General features: G+C 34.1%; 1 protein-coding gene across 6 annotated transcripts in view; it reads left to right on the forward strand.

Moving 5' to 3' along the window:
- The window catches only part of CNOT2 (CCR4-NOT transcription complex subunit 2), a 110,753-nt gene that overhangs the window by 57,092 nt on the left and 30,000 nt on the right, over positions 1-23,661 (forward strand). For 5 of the 6 annotated variants that reach the window (XM_067697327.1, XM_067697331.1, XM_067697326.1 and 2 more), the window contains 2 exons: positions 8,430-8,552; positions 19,915-19,981. In XM_067697327.1, coding sequence (XP_067553428.1) covers positions 8,430-8,552; positions 19,915-19,981 — 190 coding nt within the window. Of the gene's footprint in view, positions 1-8,429; positions 8,553-19,914; positions 19,982-23,661 lie in introns of those variants that run through there. The other variant, XM_067697330.1, reaches the window with a different exon arrangement.

Here is a 23,661-nt window from a genome sequence, read left to right on the forward strand (position 1 = left end):
ATGTTAGTGGTTATAAGTTTGAATCTGCATGAGGCATATTGATACAGGCAACTTTAAGAATTTGAAAAACCACAAAATCTGTTTCTTCAAGTTGAAGCATGCACAACATATTCTCCCTAGATCAAAGTCAGACTGATCAGGAGAGCTGATAGGCCTTTTGGTAATACTCTTTAGAGGGTTTGTAGATTTGGTGGGGGCACACCCTAAGGTATGGTGTACATGGTTTTGGGAATGTCATCTCAGTAAAGCAGCTTCAGGTACCAGATTTCAGTAAACAGTTATTGGATTAGGAAGAGTGATGTGTTTTCATCGCTCTCCTGGCTTGCCCTCTCTATCTTTTTATCAAATGTGAGCTACGCTGCTTTGTGGGGGATGATATCTCTTACGAAGTATTCCTGTAACCCCTGTACAGAACTCTGTGCCAAAATATTTAACTACTCTCCAAAATAATGATTGTTGATATGTTCCTGTAAGCCCCTAGTTTCCTGCTGAATCACATTTCCAGTCAGTTTCCTTTGCATCTACCTGTTAACTGCCTTTTCAGTGTTCATTAAGCCTTTTATTGCTCATTTATCAGGCAGTCTGCATTTACTAAAACTATGAAATGAATTGCTTTTATTTCCGTATCAATTTAAGTTGATGAATTTAGAAATTATCAATTTAAAATTTATCTAAATCTTCACTTTTTTTAGATCCATCCTAAGTAGATTAGTAAACTATTAATTATACATTTATTTATATTATATCAAGCCACAGTATTCTAGAACTAGTAGGACTTCGAGTAGTATGTTTTTTAATAGGAGGAAAGATCATTCTTTTCCTAAAGACTTCCAGATATTAAATTCTTTGTTCTTTGAGGAGCTAGATTTTTTTCTAATGTAAGTGCCTTTCTCTTCTTTATTTAATCCCATTTCTTTTCTTTTCTTTTTTTTTTTTTTTTTAGTGTTTTCCGGAACGAAATAAAATTAGGATTATTTATAAGTTGTGAAGTAGGATTGGTAGCTCAGAATTCTATTACCAAAAAATACCACTAAAACAAATTCCTTGGGTTATAAATATTTCTAGGTGGTAGTATATCATATTTGATATAGGTGTACAGTATTCTAGTTCCATAGATTTTGGGCAGTGTCTCAGGGGATTTGACCTATCAGCTTTTCCCTCTAAAAGCCAGTAATAAAGATAACCAGATTATCTTCAGATATTATGGCTTCTCATGATTGGTTTCAATTTTGATTGACTACATCTTGATAAAGGCAGATAAATGTTAATGGAAATTGACTGTGATTTTTATTAATTTTCTGCCTGCTTTATAAACAACAGAGAACTTGTGTGTATTTGTATGGGTGTGAAGTGTTTGCTGATAGTGAATATGAAATTGGGAGGGAAAAGTAAGAAGTCAGATTTTGTATTCAGCAATCAGAGTGAAATAGTAAAATCTCCATTAGGGAAACAGTAGTAAAAGAGCAGTCCTGTCACCCCCAACCCCCACCTACATTTGGTTCTCTTTACCCTTTATAATACAGGTGGATGCATACTCTGTTGCTAAAGATGAAAAGTTGCTGGCTATAGAAAAGTCTTCGTACTTCAGTGTTGTGAAAGAGTTGATTTTATGATGGGACACGTGTATCAGCATGTTAACAGTAAAACTCCTGGCTACTTTAGAAATAGAATCACAAGAAAAAGTTGCCATCAGGGATTTGGTCTTGTTTTAACCCAATTGGTAAACATATTCTACTCGTTTAATGCTACAGTGTCTATTTCAGTAGCTTATAATAAAAATTTAGAGTTTTGTAATAACCATTCTAATTCCTTGAATGATTAAATTATGTTCACTGTATTTTGAAAGTAAAAATATTAGTTAATTTGGAATATGGAAATAGTAATTACTTTTTAATTGATGTGGTGGTGGTGTTCTTTCTTTTAAGCATAATTTTATTCTAAAATTAATGTTGCTTTCTCTAAAATAGATATGATCAGTCTGGTAGAGACTAGCTTTTGTTTCACATACCTCTGTCCAGGCAGTTCATTCTCATTCTTCCGCTAAAGAGATCTTTTTTTGACATGCACAAATATTTGATGTGGCACCCTCTGCTTACCATTGTTTACTGCAAAGTAAGCCCCGCACCCCTTTTTGCCCTTTACTGCTTCTCCTGTCATGAAGCTCACAATTTGGGGAGAATACAAACATTAAACTATTAGTTGTATCTCTGAGAGTCAGTGTACTATCGTGGTTAAAAGGGGGGACTCTAACAGATTGTCTGGGATCATATCCCATCTCTGTCAATTATCAGATGTGGAATCTTGGGCACATCAGATATGTGACCTTGGGCAAGTTACCCAACTTCTCCAGTTCTCAGTTTTCTCATCTAAAAATGAAGACTAAATAAGTAAATACATGAGGATTACATACATGTTTATATAGTTATTACTAAGTAAATTATGAAGATTATGTAAATACATTTTGAAACATTTGGAGTATATTGCCTGGCATAGTAAGTGGTCAATAAAAGTTATTTCTTATTATTGTATAATTATAGTTATGATAAAGTATTTTCAATGACTGCAAGCCAGGGGTCCTGATTCAGTATGAAAGTTTCAAAGAGTGGGAGAAAGAGCATTCTAAGTAGAGGTATCAGCCTATGCAAAGGTCTGGAGGCGGAAGAGAACTTGTGTTTGAGTAACTGAAGGTGTGGCAGTAGTTTAGTGGTGGCAGGGGACCTGTGGAGACAGTTAAGGTCAGAGAGGTTACATAGGGCCTTAATAAGCCTTATTACTGATTTGGAAGGCTGTTGAGGCATTTCAATCAGCAGGGCCATGACTGTTAAATTTTTATTTTAAAAATTTACTTGGCTGATGTGGGAAAGTAAATTTGAGGGGAATGAGAATGGATTAATAAAGACCTGATTGAAGGATATTGGAAATGCTTGTTCTCAGAAATGACAGAGATAGAAAGATATGGATGATTTCAATAAATATTTAGAGTTAATCTGCTCAGCTTGAGTTTTAATTGTTGAAGATGTCAGGGGTTACAGATGGCATTTTCCAGAGATTATCATGTACAGGAACAACTGTGAATAACCCAAACTAAGCTGAGGCATAAGGTTGTTGTTGGATTTTGAGATAATTACTGCTGCAAAATTATGTTAAGGTCGTGATCTCAGGAATATTGGTCTGCATCCTTTAGGGGAAATTAACAAGAGATATGAGAGTAGGAAAGTGACAAAGTCATTGTAGTGGTTATGAATATGACATCATAGTAAAGTGTTAGTTGAAGGAAGTCTTCACCTAGATTTTTGTATCTGGCTTTCCCGTCTATATCCTTGCCCTATTAACCTGGCATTGAAATTTAGCCTATTTTTCCTTACCACCTATCATTGTCCTTCCAGACATCCTCCTTGTTGGCTGTATTAAAAGTTTTGTGTTTCTGGGCTTTCTCTCACTTCCGAGAACTTATGCCTGCTGTTTCTTATGCCAAAGTTTGCTTCATCTCCCACCCTACACTCTTCTCCTTTTTTTTAAATAAAAATTTTTTTAACAAATTTAAATATTTGTTCAAATATTACTTTATAAGACCTTTCAGTTGTTTCCCTCAGATAGAGTTAGATATTCCCTTATTTGTGTTCCCAAAACACCTGTACAGATTTTCATACTGTAATTGTTTATTTACAGGTGTTTCTCCTAACTAGGCTGTGAGCTTGTTCAAGACTTGGGGCTGTTACTCAGCTTTTGTGTTCATTAGCACAATTTTTGGCATAATTCATATAGGAAACCCTCAGCATGTTCACTGAAAAGTGAAGGGAGATCAGTCAAAGGGCTAAAAAAAATCTAGTCCATAGCTTAAACTAAGAAGGTGATAGGTAGAATGGCAAAAAACAAATGTGAAAGCCACTGTGAAGAAAGGTTAGAATGTGATGATAATGCAGAACAGAACAGGAGAAAGTAACTCGGAAAGTCAGTTTTAAATATTACTGATTTCGTTTATTAAAATGCACTTCTCATACAGAAATGTCTAGCAGCACTTTAAAATATGCTGCTGGAACTTTAAGACTAGAGATAGATTTCAAAATCAAACTATATTTGTTTGCTATCAGGAAAAGGACACTCTGCCATGGGATGTGTTTCTGTTCCCTGGGAATAGGATTCCGTGCCTGGGCCAGCATGCCAGCATGATAGACAATAAATGATTTTAGAGTAAGTTCCTCTCCAGAGGTCTTGCTGAAGGAAAATTGTGCAAGATTATATACCGCCCATCCTGCCTTGGATATGATCTATTTTTCACCCTTTCCTATCTGTCTACCTATCTATATACTTATTTATCTATCTAAATTTATTTTTGAAGTTTCACTTGTAAAGTGTCCTACTTTGTTTCTGTGACCATTTAAAAAGCTCCAGGCCTTGCCTCTTATTCTTTTTCCCTTTTGTAATTACCGTTCATCCCACCTGGATCAGGGACCACTTTACCCATCTTTGAAGTTGTTGGTTAAGATTATCTCAAGTTTGAGGTTTTATGAATTCTCTGTGAGTATTCTGAGTTACTGCATTTGGCTTTGAAATATTATATTTATATATTAAGAATGTTAGACCTTAGGAACTCATAGCTAGTCCTAATTAAGTAATGAAGGTGTTTACTGGGAACAGCCAGCCAACTTAGTGCTTCCATTCTGCTTGTCAGTTTAATTCCTCTCTACTACATTTTGAGGCCAACTCTTTTTTGGGGGCGGGGGGGGGGGTTGTCAGGCTAATAGAAAGAATTAGTGTAAGCTAACGTGTGTGTGTGTGTGTGTGTGTGTGTGTGTGTGTGTGTGTGTATCCTGATTAGTTCTTATGGAATCAAAGCAAATGTAAAATGTCTTAGTTACATGTTTTAGATCTGTATTCAAAAAAGACTTAAGAAACATTGCTTTTGGTACAACATATTTCATGTATTTTTCTTGATGAAATCTCAGTTTTTACTTCTCCTTTGTTAAAACATGTGATACGAGAGTTGAGAGAGAAGGTGGTCAGTTAACAGAATTGATGTAAGCCCTTTATATGTTTGCTTGAAGAAAGCTGACAAATTGTATATACCAAATATCTGAACAAATTTTATATGTAATGTAGAATGAAGTATGATTTTGTTTTTAAATTAGTATTTTAAATTTCTATTTATCAAATTGACTTTAATATATGTGATATAACCAGTAATTTTAATATATTTCAGTACAGTGTTGACATATCCCCTACCACTACCACTGTAGTCTGAGCCACCATCTTCTCTCACCAACCTGTTTCCCTGCTTCCACTCTTGTCCCCTCTTTTGTCCATTCCTTACAGAGTAGCTACACTCATATTAAATATATACATAAATAAAATATGCCAAATTATGTCACTTAAACTGCCCACAGATCCTCTCTCTCTCTTTTTTTTTTTTTTTTTTGACTGCATCGTGCAGCTTGTGGGATCTTAGTTCCCCGACCAGGTGTTGAACCTGGGCCCATGGCAGTGAAAGCACCGAGTCCTAACCACTGGACCACCAGGGAATTCCCCAAAATCCTCTCTTGACTTCTCATTTCACATAGAATAAAATGCAGAGTTCCCCAGGCCTGCAAGACACATGATCTGCTCACACTAGTATCTCTGACTTCAGTTCCTACCATCTTCCACTGAATTCATTCTGTTTGAGCCGCACCACTGAGGACCTTGTTCACTTTTGCACTGACTGCTCTTCCTGTCTTTAGCTAGTTAGTTCCTTTACTTCTCTGCTTCATTGTTACTTTCCTAGTTTCACCCTTCCTGGCTAGTCTAAAATACTTTCCTACTCCATTCCATCATTCTATATGGAATACAGGACACACCCTTTAAAATTAAATAAAACTATCTTTTTTTTTTTTGACTGAGTTGGGTCTTTGTTGCTGTGCGCTGGCTTTCTCTAGCTGCGGCGAGCGGGGGCTCCTCTTCCTTGTGGTGTGTGGGCTTCTCATTGCAGTGGCTTCTCTTGTTGCAGAGCATGGGCTCTAGGCGCACGGGCTGTAGGCATGTGGGCTCAGTAGTTGTGGCTTGCGGGCTCTAGAACGCAGTCTCAGTAGTTGTGGCACAGGGTTTAGTTGCTCCACGGCATGTGGGATCTTCCTGGACCAGGGCTCAAACCCGTGTCCCCTGCATTGGCAGGTGGATTCTTAACCACTGCGCCACCAGAGAAGCCCAAAATTAGCTTTTTTGTAAAACTTACTATGTTGTCCTCCTTTTTCTTTCTGATTTTGCCATGGATCAGAGAATTCTTTGTTTCATACCAGTACCCATCCCTGGGACTGGGGCTTGCATTTGAAGGCAGAGTATTACACTCTTACCTCTTTTTTTTTTTTTTTTTTTTTTTTTGCTGAAGTCATGTAAAAATAATTAGTATTTTCAGTGTTGTGTAATTTGTGTCGAAGCACACAAAACAAAAATGAAATTCTACATGTTTGTGTTTTCTCTCCCTCCCTCTGGCACACACACAGTGAGTCTGGGAAAATTTGGTATTGATGAAAGAGAACATTTCTGTTTTCCTCTGTCTGAGGCATTTCACGTGTTTAGTTTTGCTTTCAAAACAGTTAAACCTCTTTGCACAATATTAGAATGAAGTTTTTTTATTCAGTACAATTAATTTCAATTTTAGGATTCTAAGAGTCTGTAATTGGTTTTGATGATGAATGTTACATCACAATTGTTAAGAGTTCACTTTGCATCCATTTGACTTAACTTATGTACGTAAAATTTGATGAGAGATATCTTGGTACGCTCCTGAAATTTTAGTGAATTCTGCAAGTTTCATGCCATTTTCCTGTGTTTATCCTTTTTTAGAATTAGAGCTCAGTAGTAATTGTCCTTTAAAGAGAATTAAATGTATCCTTAACTTTTACAAAACAAACCTTTAAAATCTCATGTGTAAAGAGTCTTAATTTGCAGACTCTAAAGTGCTTTTTTCCACTGTTACTTTTCTGAAATAAAACTCACTAAAAAACCTCTCTTTCCTATTAGGGACTACTTAGGGGGGGTTAGAGGCTAGGCATGAGGGATCCTACCTAGTCCCTAAAATTACATTCAGAGTTATAGAAGCCCTTGCCTGAGATTCACCAGGGAGTCCACTGCCCAAAGAAGATAAAGTATGTTCTAACAAATTAATAGATCCTTGAAAATATCTTTCTGTATTTCACACCTAAAGAGATATATAGCCTAAAAACATGCAGCAAAGCAGTGGTTAAGTTGTCTTCAGACTGGTATTCATATTTAACTGAATAGCTTTTTCTCAGACTTCAACAGGAAGAATACTTAAATATTTGAGTTTCTTACAGATTTAACAAGGAACTTAAAATATAAAGCAATTATTAAGTAACATGGGTGTTTTCAACAAACTTGCACATCAAATTTAGCCTTAAAATCTGCAGTATACCAATTCACCATGTCTGCTGATTAACAGCAGTAACTACAGTGTTTCATTTTGAAATGAGAAGTAAAAGAAAGTTCCTTTTTTCTTACAGTGGAAGAAAATACCCTTATTCATAATGAGTGTACCAGACAGATGTCAAATTTGATGAGTTTTTCCCCATTTTTTTGTGAAAAAATATAGTCACTGTGTATTCTAGTCTTTACAAGGCTATCATGACATTTCAGTTTACTTTGAACTACAGAGTACTATTAGGGATAAGACACATTGACCTTAATTAAATAACCTGTCAGTTGATAGTTTTGGAAGCTTTATACAGGTCACCTTATGGAAAAAAATAAAATAAAATAAAAATTAGCACAGATTTAGTAATTATCTTGATGAGGGCTCAAAATTACTAGTGTTGGATATGGTAAAGACTTAAAAAGCAAAAGAGTAAGCAGGTTATGTAGTAGAGATCATAAATTTATACCAGGATGATGAGTGAAAAAATTATCCTACTATTACATGAGTGAGAGCTTGTGGCTTGAGATAAGATTTCCAGTGTGCCATTATACATGGACTCAAAAAGTGCTATATCTCAGTAAACTTAGATTGTAAGTTAAGATGATATGCTCTGGAAAACATAATTTAAAAAGTAGGTATAACAATGACAAAGACACTAATGTTGAAGATGCATGTGAAAATTTTGAATAATTTAAACCCAAACTTAATTTTTAAAAAATCTTTGTATGGGAAAATTATATTGGGTTGCCAATTTTCAAGAATAAGTAATATTTTTTCTTTTAAAATAATTGGAATCATTGCATGTGACAGACTTTAAGTTTCTCCTCTTGATTTCAGGGCCTGAAAGTAAACATTTTCTACTACATTGTTATGACTTTCTCACCTGTATCATTAATTCTTAGTTGATCTGTTTCTTTATCTTAGCAATGCTCCCTTCATTTTATGTTTTCCACATAGGAGTAAGGTAAAGCCTGACATTTTCCAAAACATTATTCTTGATAAAAGTAATATTTTTGTTTAGGTGACAAACAGCATGTTTGGTGCTTCAAGAAAGAAGTTTGTAGAGGGGGTCGACAGTGACTACCATGACGAAAACATGTACTACAGCCAGTCTTCTATGTTTCCACATCGGTCAGAAAAAGATGTAAGTTAACCCGTTAAGCTGTGTTTACTCAATAGTATATGTCTGTCTCTTTCTGATTCCTGAAAAGCAGTATATGAACTGTAGAGTACCACCTTTGGTTGAGTGACTGTGTTTTAGGCATAGTGCTAGGCCCTGGGGATACAAAGATGATGAGCTTTCTTAAATTCTTATTGGAGACAAAATACTGTATGATTCTCAAGTTGAGATATGGTAATACTGTGGTAGGAAGTACTCAAAAGACAAGGGGTAAACAAGGTATTACTTCTAGAACATCGATTGTTTTTTTAATTTGTGAAATAACTTGTTTTTATATTAAAACAATACTTTTATAAAGAGCAGAAAGCTGATTTGTACAGATTTAAAGATATAATGTCAGGCTGCAATGAAACCTTTCCTTTGCTTTCTGATATTCTGGTTATAATCCTAGACCTCAGATAGGCAGACCATCTCTCCTCTGTTAGCTATAGGTATGCTACAACAGAAAAGTTTTGAAGAACTGTATTCAGAAACATGGAAGATGATATATTATAGAAGTATGAGTTAAATGCTTTGGAAGGTTAGTAGTTCAGTAATCCCTTTTGGAATGAAAGGATTTAGAGCACAGCCAAGTCATAATTAGCAAATAGATAAAATATTTTAAAATAAATTCCATTGTTGTTTTCAAATTCTGGTAAGCTACTTTAAATTATACGCTATATACTGTAGTCAGACCAGTTGCATTCTTGTACTTTGTACCTGCCCAACTTTTTTTCCTCTTTCAAACTTTTATAAATTTGCTATTCCTAATTTCCCTGTCTATACAGCAATTTACTCTAGATATTAATCTAATGAGATTCTTTCTGATGTTTTAAAACACTTTTAAAATTCTAAGTTTTGTAACAAATGCCATCATTTTTCATTAAAGTTGATCATTAGTAAATTACTTCCTGTGTCTTAGAATTTCACACATAGGCTTACTCAAGGTTTAAGTTAGAATTTTGGTGGGGTTTTGCTTTGTTTTGTTTTCCTGTTTTGGTGTTATCCCCCCCCGCCCCCGTACGCGGGCCCCTCACTGCTGTGGCCTCGCCCGTCGCGGAGCACAGGCTCCGGATGCGCAGGCCCAGCGGCCATGGCCCACGGGCCCAGCCGCTCCGCGGCACGCCGGCATCCTCCCAGACCGGGGCACAAATCCGTGCCCCCTGCATCGCCAGGCAGACTCCCAACTACTGCGCCACCAGGGAAGCCCTCCCCTTTATTTTTATTTGAAAATTGTGTCATTTTGGCAACAAACTATCAAGTGCATTATTAGGACTCTTGTCAAATTTTGTGTTTGGTGGCTTTCTTGTGCAGTTGAATAGCTGACAGAATAATGTCATCTAATTAATTTTCTGTTATCTTACTGCCTTTCTAGCTATTTGCTATTTGATGTAAATTATAACTGAATTATTTTTTACATAAATTTCTAAGTTTAAGATTTGATGTTATAGTTTAATAATTTGGGATGTCTTTCCGGTAGCATCACTGCAGAAACTAATCTGCATGTGTGTTACTGTGATTGTACAGTGCAAGTTAAGATTGATGCAAAAATGGTAGTGGAATATTACTTATTGATGAAAAGCATTCATTCTTATCAGGAAGATATAAAGCTTTCAAACTGAAATTCTTTAAAAAGTATGTGCAGAGAATGAATGACAGAGATGTCTGTCTTCTAGGGAACAGAAATACTGTATTATATGTCAGAATTTTTTAGTCAGAATTATTACATACACTCATATACATATGTTGGTTACTATTCCAGATTAATTGTCACAGAAATAACAGAATGATTTGCTTCACAAAACTTTTTTTTAAAATTAATTAATAAGGTAGTAAGACATGGAGATTAAAACAGGACAGATATAGGTTTGGATCTTGGCTTTGCCTATTAGCAAGAACTTCTCCAAGCCTCAGTTTTTTCATCTGAAAATGGGAATAATAATATAGTAGCTACTTATAAATTTCTGTGTTGCTGATACTTTTTTCATTACAAAATAGTAAGGGGTATTGCACAAATTTTAGAAAATATGCGTGGGGTCGGGGAGGGGAAAAATTACCAATAATGCTAGTCGGGTATAATTTACGGCTAAAATTTTGATTCTGTATTTCACATATTTTTATTTAAAAATATATTAGTAGTTAAATCTCTGGGCCATATTGACATGTCTTTCACTAGAAAGTTTGCACCAATTTTTACTCTCATCAGCACTCTCTGTGCCCTTGAGAATATCAGCTTTTAAGTTTTTACAGATAGACAAAAGAAACTTACTGTTTTAATGTGCAGTAAAACATTGCTTAATTTACACACACACACACACACACACACACACACGGCTATGTGTCTTTTCCGTGTAGATGGCCTTTTTTTTTTGATTCAATCCCTTAATTTATGTGAGAATCAATTATATTATTTATAAATAGCAAACAAATAACACATACCTCAGGATCATTTAATGAACAATTTTACATGTAACCTAAACCATTATATACTATATATGCTAATACAATATATAATATATTGCATGTATCTAATAATGTGTGCATATATATTTATAAGAATTGTTAATATACTTAATTTCAACTTAGTAATTAGTATAATTATTATCATCTGTTTTTCCCCTCTTTTTTAACATCTTTATTGGAGTATAATTGCTTTACAATGGTGTGTTAGTTTCTGCTTTATAACAAAGTGAATCAGTTATACATATACATATGTTCCCATATCTCTTCCCTCTTGCATCTCCCTCCATCCCACCCTCCCTATCCCACCCCTCCAGGCGGTCACAAAGCACCGAGCTGATCTCCCTGTGCTGTGCAGCTGCTTCCCACTAGCTATCTACCTTACGTTTGGTAGTGTATATATGTCCATGCAACTCTCTCGCTTTGTCACCGTTTACCCTTCCCCCTCCCCATATCCTCAAGTCCATTCTCTAGTAGGTCTGTGTCTTTATTCCTGTCTTATCCCTAGGTTCTTCATGACATTTTTTTTTCTTAAATTCCATATATATGTGTTAGCATACGGTATTTGTCTTTCTCTTTCTGACTTACTTCACTCTGTATGATAGACTCTAGGTCCATACACCTCATTACAAATAGCTCAATTTCGTTTCTTTTTATGGCTGAGTAATATTCCATTGCATATATGCACTTTTATTTCTTCCTTTGTGGATTACTGTTTTTGTGCCATTTTCTATTTCTCTATTGAGCTGATGTCTTGTTTATTTGTCCGTGTTTTCCATATATTAAGGTTAATAACCTCTTGTCATAAATAGTTTTTCAGTTTTTTGCTTTTAGGTTTTTTTTAATATAAAATTATTTATCATTTTTATTGAATTTGACTAATCAGTTTTGTGTGGGTTTTTTGGTTTTAATGTTTTCAGTTTTTGAGATCATACCTAGGAAGACTTTCCCCACCTACTTTCTTCTAGTATTTTTGTGCTTAATTCTACACATATAACTTACATTCATTAGAAGTGTGTTTTGGATTAAGGTGTGAGTTTTGTGGTGCCAGATTACCCTCCTTGTGCCACCCCCCCACCCCCATAAGGTTATCTGGTATCCAGTTGTCCCAACACTTTTTTTATAGTTTAGATCACAGGTTAGAAGACTTTTCCATAAAGAACCAGATAGTAAATATTTTAGACTTTGTGGGCCAAGAGGCTAAATAAAGGATAATATGTAGGTACTTATATAACCATTTAAAATGTGAAAAATCATTCTTAATTTTTGCACCCTACATATATAAGCAGTGTGCTGGATTTGGCCTGCATTCAGTAAATTGCCCACCCCTGAGTTAGACCATTCATTTATGGCTAATTTGAATTCTCCCTTATATATATACTAATGTCTGATTTTTTTGGCCTGTTTCTTAACTCTTGTTCTGTATATCATATTGATTCTTTGGAAGAACTACAACATAGTTGAATAGCTGTAGCTTTATAGGCAATTTTCACATCTTAGTCAGGTAAGGTCTTTCACATCCTTTACAAAAATGTTTTTGACTGTTGCACATTTATACTGATGTTTACCTTCTTTCAGAAGAGTATGTCTCTCTCCTGTTTCTGTTCTTTATGCCGTTTAGGAAGTAGGATTTTATGGTTGCCGTTTTCATTACATTTTTCTAATTGGTTTTTACTGATATATGAAATAGTTTTTATGTGTATATATTTATTTTATAACTAACTACCTTACAAAACTCTTTTTATTAGTTTTTGTTGATTGGGAGTATGGGCTCTGGACATTCTATTTTATGAGTTTATATCTCAGTCACATGGTTTACTAGCTGTGTCCTTGGGCAGGTTACTCAGTCTCTGTATGTCTCAGTTTTCTCATCTATAAAATAAGAAAAATAGTACATGTCTAATGGGTGGTGGTTTTAATAACTGTATGCAAAACTTATAGAAGACCAAATAGTAAATATTAAATGTTGCTACTATAATGAATAATAATAACATTATGCCATGGATTCTTTTGGTTTTTTTAGTAGTTATGTATATCATCTGCAGATAATGATTATTTTGTGCTTTATAAGGCTTTTAAAGAGAAAAAATTTAAACATAATAAATAAATGACTGGGATAATTTTGTATTCTTTTCCTTCCTGGCAACAGTGAGAAAATTATTTTAAATTGTAACTTATGATAAAGGAAAACTGGCCAGTAGTTGAGTGAATCTTTAAGCCAGCTATCCAAAAAAAAACCCCAAAAGCAAAAAGACCCCCAAAACCTAACCAATTCCTGATTTACCCTAACCATAGAGCATAAAATGTAATTGTTTCTTCATCATATGCATGGTTGTAGAAGTATTTGGTAAACTGTTCTTTATAAGATTGTGTGGATTAAATTGCTAAATATTTCTTTAGGGCTACTTCATATTTTCCAAGGCCTTTTATTTCAAGAGATGCCTGTACATGTATGTGTCTTTCAAAAGAATGCTGAATTTGCTGTTTTTGAGGTATAAAAGTAATATAAATTACAGATATATTACTTAAATGTTTTCACAAGATTAAGTAAATCGTAGGCAGATATGGGCTTGATTTCTCCCTTTCCCTTTTCCTTTTTTGAATCTTAGCGCTGTCATTTATTAGCTCTGTGGCTTTGGGAAAGTTATATGACCTCTTCTGTGCCTTGGTTTCCTTATCTATATGTAAAGCTTGGATACTGATAGTTTGTGTATCATGTAATTGTGTGATTTTTAATTACTTGTTTTTAATTATCTTTTTTTGGAGACTTATAGAAAATGAAAAACATTCATATAAGACGCAAGAGACAACTCTTTGGGAGCGGTATAATCTAAGCAATTTTAGGGTTTTCTTAAAAACTATATCTGTATTTTGATTGCTAACGTATTTTCTAGTCTTTTGAGTCTTTGTTGCACTCATTTGGTGATTCTTAAGCATAATCATTTTAGACACACAAACTTGTGGGAACCTCTTTTCCCTTGTTTTAGTATGTGCTATAAAGACATGAAATGTAGCACCTATCCTTACTTTAAAAAAAAAAAACTCATGAAACTGATTAGAGTAGACTACTTCCTTGTTTTGACAAATGGCAACCATTTTCAACTCGTACCTAACTTTCATACTTGTGTTAGCCTACAGCAATTATGGCAACTAGGATTTTTCTCAGGCCAATTTATAATAAATATTTTGTTAAAATCTAGTATAAAATAAGGATACCTTCTATCACCATTATTGTTGTCATCCTCATGATTAGTGTTTAACTACATAGAGAGTCATCCTGGTTGACTCTCTGGCTCATTGAATTTGTTTCTGTCTCAGGACCTTGCGCTTAGTTTTTTCAGATCTTCACATGGTGTTCTCTCTCACTACATCCAGGTATCTGTTAATCTATCTTACCCGAGAAGCCTTTCTGATCACTCTTTTCCTAAGTAGCTTGTATATACTATCAGTACTACTACTACTCTATATCCTAACTTCTTTCTTGCATTTTAACAGTTACAGCAACTATCTCTTCCTGAAGTATGTATTTATTAATTATTTATTCTCCTGTGTACTACACTAGAATTTAAGTTTAACAAAGGCAAGGACCTTGCCTCTCTAGTTTACTGCTGTGTTCTTAGAGCTTATTATAAGGTGTAGAAGATAGTGGACTTTTACTGAGTCTTTTTGTTAGAGAAAGGGAAGGAAATGAATTAATGTTGAAAATAACAAAATTAATATTATTTGCAGATACAATTGTTTACCTAAAAAACTCAAAAATAACCTTTAAAACTTTTAATTTGAATGTATATAAGTATGTCAAAATTTTATATGGCAACAATAACCTAATAGAGTTAAATGTAAATAAATCAGACTTTAAAGAAATTAGAATTAAATGTCAAACGATTTGAAGGCAGTGTTCTAAAATCTCTTAAATTCATTGCCATTTAAATAATCTTCAAACTCTGTATTTTAAAGATAAAAAGGCAGTTTTTATAAACTCCTATTTATAAAAGGAGTTAAAATGATATACTTAAAAGATATAACAAATTTTGATACATCTACAAAAATAATTAGAAAATTTTTCATCCAGTAATAACAATCATAAAAAATCATAGTCAGAAAATACCATTTTATTCCTCTCATACTAGCAAAGAGGGTTTTTGTTGTTGTTGTTTGGTTTTTTGGTTTTTGTTTTTAAGTGGAAGAGTAGCCATTATCTGTGAGGGAACATTGAAGTAACTGCTGTGGAAGCATAAATAATACAAACTTTGTAGAAAACAGTTTAGCAATGCATATTAAGAGCCTTTAATATACCTTTAAATTTGTGCTTTGGCTCTAACCTAAGATTCACACAATATAATATAGAGATCTTCGTTGCCGTACTTTCTTTAGTATGTTCTGAATGTTAAATGTTCTATAGGAATTAATTACATTGACTATTTCAACATATATTACACTTTCTGAAAATGTTATTTTTGAAAACTTAATGCTTTAATCAAAATTACTTGAAATATCTGGTAAACTCATAATTTGTTATTGATTTTCATTGATTTTCATTGATTTTCATTGTATGTTACATAAGCTACCAGGTCCCATGACTTACTGACTGTTTTGTTTTTCTGCCTGCTTCCTCTCTTGTCCCTTTCTTCTTTTGGTCTTTTTAATATATTATCTTCTAATAGTCTTTCTTTTTGTTTACTAGATTTCATTCTGACTTCAGTGGTTTCTTATTTTTTTAACCATACTGTTTTTAATTTTTAAATGTTTTTCAGATTCTGTCTAGATTTAAAACTTCCTTTGTTTTTTTTTCTGTTTGTAGATATGATATAGTCAAAATCATATTTCTTTGTTGTTTTCATCCTGGAATAAATAACAGAATGCTAGGAATTATATTATCACCATACCTTTAAGTATATTGTACAATGAATTTTTAAGGAACACTTAAAAACTTATATATTTCATTTTTAAATTGCTTTTGTGGTCAGGGAATTTTTATTTAATAAAACTTTGTTGCATTTTGAAGTCATTTTTTATGTAGAAAATTATTTCTTGACCATACTGATTTTAATGTTTCTTGAAATAGGTTTTGTGATTGAAGGTACATTTTATTGGAGGGAGTAATTGCGAGAGGTGATCACTATTGGAAACCATGAGGGGGATAGAATAATTAACACTTCTTTGCTGTTATGGATTGCTGGAAGGAGCCAGATTGGCCTGTTATTAAGTTTTTCAAATATACATTTTGTAAAACAAAATAATTTTAGAGTTTTTTTGGTCATGGATTTCAGAATTATATCTAGTAACAGTGGAAATATTTTAGAAGTACAGTTTCTAACTTGTTGATTTCCTTGATATTCTGTATATTAAGCAAAAGGATAAAGGAGCTCTTTGTTGAGTCAGGAAAATAACTTGTATTACATTACTGTTTCTTCTAGTTGCTTTACTGTCGTTTGAATGAAGTGTTGTATTATAGACTGTTTGAGAAATGAGGAAGAATATAGTTGTTATAACGGTTTTAGACTGGGAACACAGTAACCTGCTTATTGGTTTCAGCATTCTACTGATTGTGTGACATTTAATCTTTTTCTACTATTTTCCCCCTCTAAGAACACAAGTTCTGCTCCTTATTTTATCTAGAATTCATTTGATAAACTTCTTTCTTTAGCTTCTTAAGCAAAAATGAATATAAAATTAGGGTACTATTCAATAAATTCCCCTAAGGCTGCCCCTCTGATTGCTATTGATGAGAGTCCTGCATTGGGAGGAAGATTAGATTACTAGCAGCAGCTGCTACCATTTATTGAACACTTAATATGTGTATATCTTATCTAATTTAATCTTCACGTCAACTCTATAAGGTAGGTAGTGTTATTTCCATCTTACAGGAAGGAAACAGAGGCTCGGCTCTCCCATAGGTAAGAGGCAGAATCAGGATTCAAACCTAGATTTTTTTTCTGACTCAAAGCCGGGCTCTTTCCACTTATGCTTATATTCCCTACTCTAATACGTCTCTTGATCTAAAGTTCTGTATTTTTCTAAGAAATTTACCTTTATACAATTAACTTTCAGCAGTTAAAAAATTATATAAATTTTCTGTCGTCTGTTAATTGTAGTTATTTCTGTGCCAGAGTACATTTCTTGTGTATTTTCTTTGCGCTTGTAAATAGCGTTTCTACCCCATAATCCTTCATTGTATGTTAAATCCATTTTAAAATCCATTTTTAGCACTGATATATTTCATGAATCATGCTTTCAGAGTTTAAAAATATATACCGCTAGGATTGATTTTATAAGAAATTATATATTTGCATTTTGACACATTTTGAAGCAGTCATTTTAACATTGGTTTGTATAGCTGATCAATGCTTATTTTACTTCGATGGTTTGAAGGTTATAAACCATTAAACAAACTGCTTTCATGTTTCTGTAAAGCATTGTTTACTAACCTTCATGTACTCACACATAGAGAAAATGATAATATTTAATATGTCATACTGGTAAATGGGTCACCATGCTGCTCTTCGACTCAAATATTTGGCCCAGGGAGCCATTCCCCCTTTACCTTCATGTTGTGTCATCTTCTCTACTTTATCTCCCGGTGCTGAGAGGAGTGATATGTTGGCATACCTATAACTCACTTGTGGATGTATAACCTTTGTGAGAAAGTAGACTATAAAATGTCTGTTCTTTGGAGTTATGTGCTCAATAAACATACACATTTCTGGGAAAAGTAAAATTTTTAGTGGTCCATTCTAGAATGTTCACATTATGGATCATTCTAAGTCATGGATTCATGCTGGCCAGCATCTTTTATATGAAGCCTTTGGAAACTATACTCCTTTACTTTTGTTTATAGCTTATAATGATAACAGAAAATCATGATTGTTAAGGGATTTTATTATAAACATTTTACCTTCTGTCACCAACTAAAGCTTCATTGTATGTTACATATGTTCTTTGATCTTGTTCTTGCAATTTAGAAATGAACCTTTAATGTGCTTAAAATATTTGCGGTTATGTGGTAATAGTAACGATAATTGTACCTAACAAAATAACTTGGTCAGGCATAAAATGTGTATTCTTTCAGTTTAACTGTTTATATTGTATACCCTCCAGATTTCAGAAGGAATATTTATAAGGTTTGATGCTTTTTTAGAAAATTTGTTACTATATTTAAATACTGCTGTGTTTAGTAACTTAGCCCAACCCCAGAAGAGTCTGGTGTATGTCATTAGTTTAAAGCTACTGTTGTATAAAAACTTCTGTGAATTTCAGAATAATTAAAACAATTTAGAATTTTGACATGAAAATAGCATGAAATGTGTATTGTATAAACCTCTGCTGTTTAAATATTTTTCCCCCTGGCTTTCCTACTGCGGTCAATGTCAGCCCAGTTCTTCGCTGGAAACCAGAGAGGCCTCTGATAGTTCCCTGTCTGGTGATTCTCCACCCATCTCTTTTCCCCTATATCTCAACCATTTCAATAGGACTCTTTCATAGTCGCAGTTCTCCTGTTCTAGCTTAGTATCTTACCATTTCCATCCAGTTTTGCTGTTGGAATTATCTTCCCAAAGCACAGTTTGATCATGTCACTTCTTGGCTTAAAATTATTTTTTCTCTTTATCGCCATAGTTAGAGCCAGCTTTGCATAACATTTAAGAAGACCTTTTGCATCTTGTCCCATCACTCTCTTATTTCCCATTCTTCTGTTCCCCAGTGTGCGTAGGGTAGGCCTTATCTCCCTTCCCTAATTACCCTATTGTTCAGTCACTGACGTTTCTTATTTTGTTTGTATTCTAATCATGTCACTAACTTTTATCGCACTCACTGCATAGTCTCACACTGGAAGACCCCTCATCTGTACCCACATCAGATGTTACCATTCTACAAAGTATTCCTGCTACCTCACCCTTTTTTTAGAAATATCTTCCTCCAGTGATACTTTATACTTCCTTAAGAGCACTTACCACACTGTGCCTTGGAACATAATTAGTTGTGTAATTCATTCTGTCCTTCCACTAGATTACAACCCTTTTGATGACGCAGCTCATCTTATTTAATTACGGTGTTTTGATGGTTGCTTAATATAAGACAGGGAATACACAGACATGCACTTGCACGTACACATTTTCATTTACTCAGTTTAAGTTATCTAGTTTTTTATAGCACTGCCACATGCAGTGCTAGTCTCTATGAAGAAGTAAAAAATGAATATAACATGGCTTCAAAGAATTTTTATTCTAGGAAAAAAAGATGATGCAAAAAATTGAAAGGCATTGTACACAAGTGCCATGAATGTACATGCAGTGTACATTATATACCATGTCTATACATATTTGTAAGTATTTTGGGTTTGTCCTTTGGTATTGTATCACCTCTCCACGTACCTGGTTGTGTGTATGTTTGTTAGATTTTTCTACCCATTTGATACACATTTCTGTATAAAAATCAGTAACTATTACAAAATAAAAACTTTTTTATTTAGGTAATTTTATTTTCAACTTTAATAAACTGAATTTAGAATTTAGCTTAATATATTATTTAAGAATCAAGTAATTTTACTTAAATTTAGACTTTTTGAAGTACTGTCTTCATGTATTTGTTAGCCTAGTTTGCTTTTTTTTAACTGAGGTAATGATGCTGTCATAGTTTCATTTAGAGTAACTGGGGAAAAAAAACTTTGTAGCAATCAAAAATTAATTTTATTTGCATAGTTTGATGTCATGCAATTGTGATACGCTCTTAAGTAACATGGAATTTATTATGCAATGTTTTTGTTTTTCTGAAGATTGGGAAATATGGATTTGATTCTCACATATTATGATATGTTGTACAGATTTGTAAAGTGTCAGTGCAATGTTCTGTGTACTTTCTTTATGCTCTAATATAATTAATTTGTTTCTAGATGCTGGCATCACCATCTACATCAGGTCAGCTGTCTCAGTTTGGGGCAAGTTTATACGGGCAACAAAGTAAGAATTTTGTATTTATTCTGGGATACTTTATTTAAAGAAAAAAAATACCTACCAAATAAAGAATAATGCTGCCCTTGTGGGTTTATTCTAGGGTTTAAAAGGAAAGGTATTTAATTTTCAGTTTTTCTTATTTTAGCGAAAAACCTCATTATTTCAGACCTTTCTAATTCAAGATTATTTGGATACAGGGTAGATCAAAATTTATTTCTTCATCTTTTGTATGTGTATGTTCCTTTGCAGTATTTTTGAAGAAGATTTGCTAAACAAATTAAAAATAGACATTCTCTATGTTTTCAGTTGGAGGAAGTTAAAGGTTTTTTGACTGGTCAGTTAAGGAGGTTGTTTTGTTTGTGTTTTTTGGTCTTATTATTAATGTAAGCCCATTACCTAGCAGTTTGTGAAATGTTCTCTTTGTTTAGCAAATACTTCTTTTACTTTGGCTCAGTCTGGGTATACAATCTCTGTTTTTGACTAACAGTTCAAAGCTTTTTCCATATACAAGATTTTATTTCTTTTATGTGTTGTAATACTTTTATAGCTCTCAGCACAGTGCCTGGCGCATAGTAAGCGCTCAATAAATGTTAACTATTATTATGACATAATTTTTATAAAACTAAATTATAAAATTTTCCTTTTTTAAATTAATTTTCCAAACTTTTATATATTAATAAGATTTGTCATATATTGTAATGTCAGAGGCTGCTGATCTCTCATCTCTGTAGTGGGAGGGGAGTGCTAAAAGGGATGTAAATTCCCATCAAAGATTACAGAATAATAGGGTAACTGAAGCAGACAATCTGATGACCAAATAATTTAACCACCTTCAAATAAAAATCAGTTATGTGATTTGGAACTCTTTCCCAGTATAATAAAAGGCAAAGTTTTGATAGATATAAGAGTAGTTTGTCATACCACTTTACCCTTCAATTTTATTTTGAAATTTAGTAAGGGGAAAAAACTTATTTTGTTAGACAAATATAGTTTCCATCTATTTTTTTTCTCTCTACCTCTTGTGGCATTCTTTTTGCTATGAAACACAATTTTGTTAGTACAGAATTAGTAAGGAAAATTATTAATTACAGATACTAGCTTTCCTCTAGTTAAGTAGAAAACATTTTTAAGCCTTTTATTACACAAAAAAGATGTTGCTTATTTATCAGCAAATGTTCATTCTAGTTATTGAGGGAATATTATTAGCTAGCAGTTTGTTTCATTTGGACTGTTTTTGTTTGAAGCCTACTACTTTCACCTTTCCGGTAACCCTTACGTTCGAAATATCTAGTTAAATTTTAAAGCTACCCTTTATTTCTATAGAGAAACTGCAAAGAACTTACATTCCTTTCTTTTTAAAGCCCACAATTTATCACAGCAGAAAGTAGATAGTGGAATAGAGAAAAGTTATATTTGAGAAGCCAAGGTTATTTAATGAAGGAGAATGGCAATTATTTTACAATATAATCAGCTATATGGACTTTGAAAATCTGATCTAATTTTTTTAACCTACAAATGTGAAGTTATAATTGGGCTAAGTTATAGAATGGATTAGGTTTGGAATATAGTTATTTCATTGGTAAGGTAGACATTTATTGACTTAATTTGTATACATGATTGTGCTGATGGTTAAGGATATACAAAGATTAATAAATGAGCAAAGTTATTTTCATTAGGAAAAGTATTTTAAGGTACTTAGTAATTTAAAAAGAAGTTACATATGACAGATATTTCCTGTTGGAGTTTAGTATAATAAATGGCATTGATGAACCAGCATTTTCAATTCATGGCTCACTCTTTTAACTGACATTGTAGGTATTAACTTATTTTAAAAAATGAACCTTAGATCAACTGAAACTGAAATGTCTCAAGTCAGGGTACAATCATTCCTTTCTAGTGCACAGATCTAGAAGCTACAACTAGTAAAATAAAATAAAATAAAACAGAGCCTGAATTCCTAGTCACTGTCTGTTAGGATAGAACTGACAGGGCCAGATAAGTCTCTCAGCTGGTAAGTAGTTTGAACACACACCTTCTCAGAGAGAACACCAGCTACCATGTAGGACTTGAGGGTCAGGGCTTCGGTAGTATAAGTAAGTCAGAAAGATAAAACTTGAGGGGCTGACCTTATTTAATAAAGGATGGGGAGATAGAATAAGTAGGTGGGAATAGATTCATGATGTTATTCTTATGGCAGCTAACTTTAATTGTGCATTAGGCTTGATATTACAAAGTTCTTTTGCCCCCCAAGTGTATTGAGTACCACCATTAACTCTGTATTCAGATTGGCAAAGTTCAGTAGGAATTTGAGCCATTAAAATGGAGGTTTACTATCTGTTTTGTGTTCTTGATGATTAGAGAGATTAGAGGTGGAGAAGGAAGAGTGCCCTCTCCAAAACTGAGACTCACTGAGTTTAAAACAAGGGAAGGAATTCCTCTTGGAATGGATACAGAGCTGCTTAAAGCTTTCACCAGATTTGGGTGGAAGTGATTGTATAGTACACAAGGGTACCCAGAAAATGCTGGATTAGGAGCTTGTGTGATCATGGGTTCTAGTACAGTATAGTTGTATCCAAATATGTAACTTTTCATCAAGGGTTTATGTGACTACTGTGCATCAAGTGGTAACTGTAGAAGCTGGTGAATGGAATCTTGTATTCAAGTTGCATGATATTCTCTACTTGTTCTCTACTTTTGCGTAAGATTTTAAGTACACTGTCTAGGTTTAAAGACCCCTGGGCTCCCTGAAGCTGTGTACTAGATGAGAATGAACAGGGAGCCAGGAATTAATTTCCCTGGATAGTCAATGCATTGAAATTAAGTGGTAGTATCGTTGGTGTGACTTTTTCTTTCTTACCAACAGGATTTAGGGCCTTGGAGGATTTGAGAAAAAGGAGTACTTTTTTTTTTTTTGGCGGTACACAGGCCTCTCACTGTTGTGGCCTCTCCCGCCGCGGAGCACAGGCCCTGGACGCGCAGGCTCAGCGGCCATGGCCCACGGGCCCAGCCGCTCCGCGGCACGTGGGATCCTCCCAGACCGGGGCACGAACCCCTGTCCCCTGCATCAGCAGGCGGACTCTCAACCACTGCGCCACCAGGGAAGCCCAAAGGAGTACTTCTTATATGCCTATAATCTAGCCACATAGGTTAACTAGCTGTCTGAATGAATCCATTATATACATTTGTATCTGAATTCTCAGAGGACCCAGACCACTAGCTGGGAAAGGAAATAAACTTCTCTTTCTGGGATCCGGACTCCTGGCTTAAAAGCAGTGGCATAGCCTTATGCTTTCAACAACATCCCTTTGGCCTCCTGTTTTAAGAATACATATATGAAAGCTACTTGTTTTGTGGAGAACCAGAGCACAGGTGGAATGGTTCATAAATAATGCTGTTGACAGTATAGTTAGGCATGTGACACATTTTGGTAGCTTTCAGGAAATAGGATCATTTAACAGATACTTGAATTAATAATGAATGCCCTGGGAGTTCTTGCTCTCTAGAAGCATTTTATAGTTAGGGAGGTCAAGACATATTTATATGCAGAGTGTTAAATACCATAGGTTAAAAGGTATCATGTTGAATGATACGGACAGACTTGCGGATTGGAGAGAAAAGCACAGTAAGCTACAGTGGTACGGGAAAGGTTCAAAAAGGAAGTAGGAATTGAGTTTAACAGATATTTT

Source organism: Pseudorca crassidens, chromosome 11 (genome assembly GCF_039906515.1).
Source record: "Pseudorca crassidens isolate mPseCra1 chromosome 11, mPseCra1.hap1, whole genome shotgun sequence".
NCBI lineage: Eukaryota > Metazoa > Chordata > Mammalia > Artiodactyla > Delphinidae > Pseudorca > Pseudorca crassidens.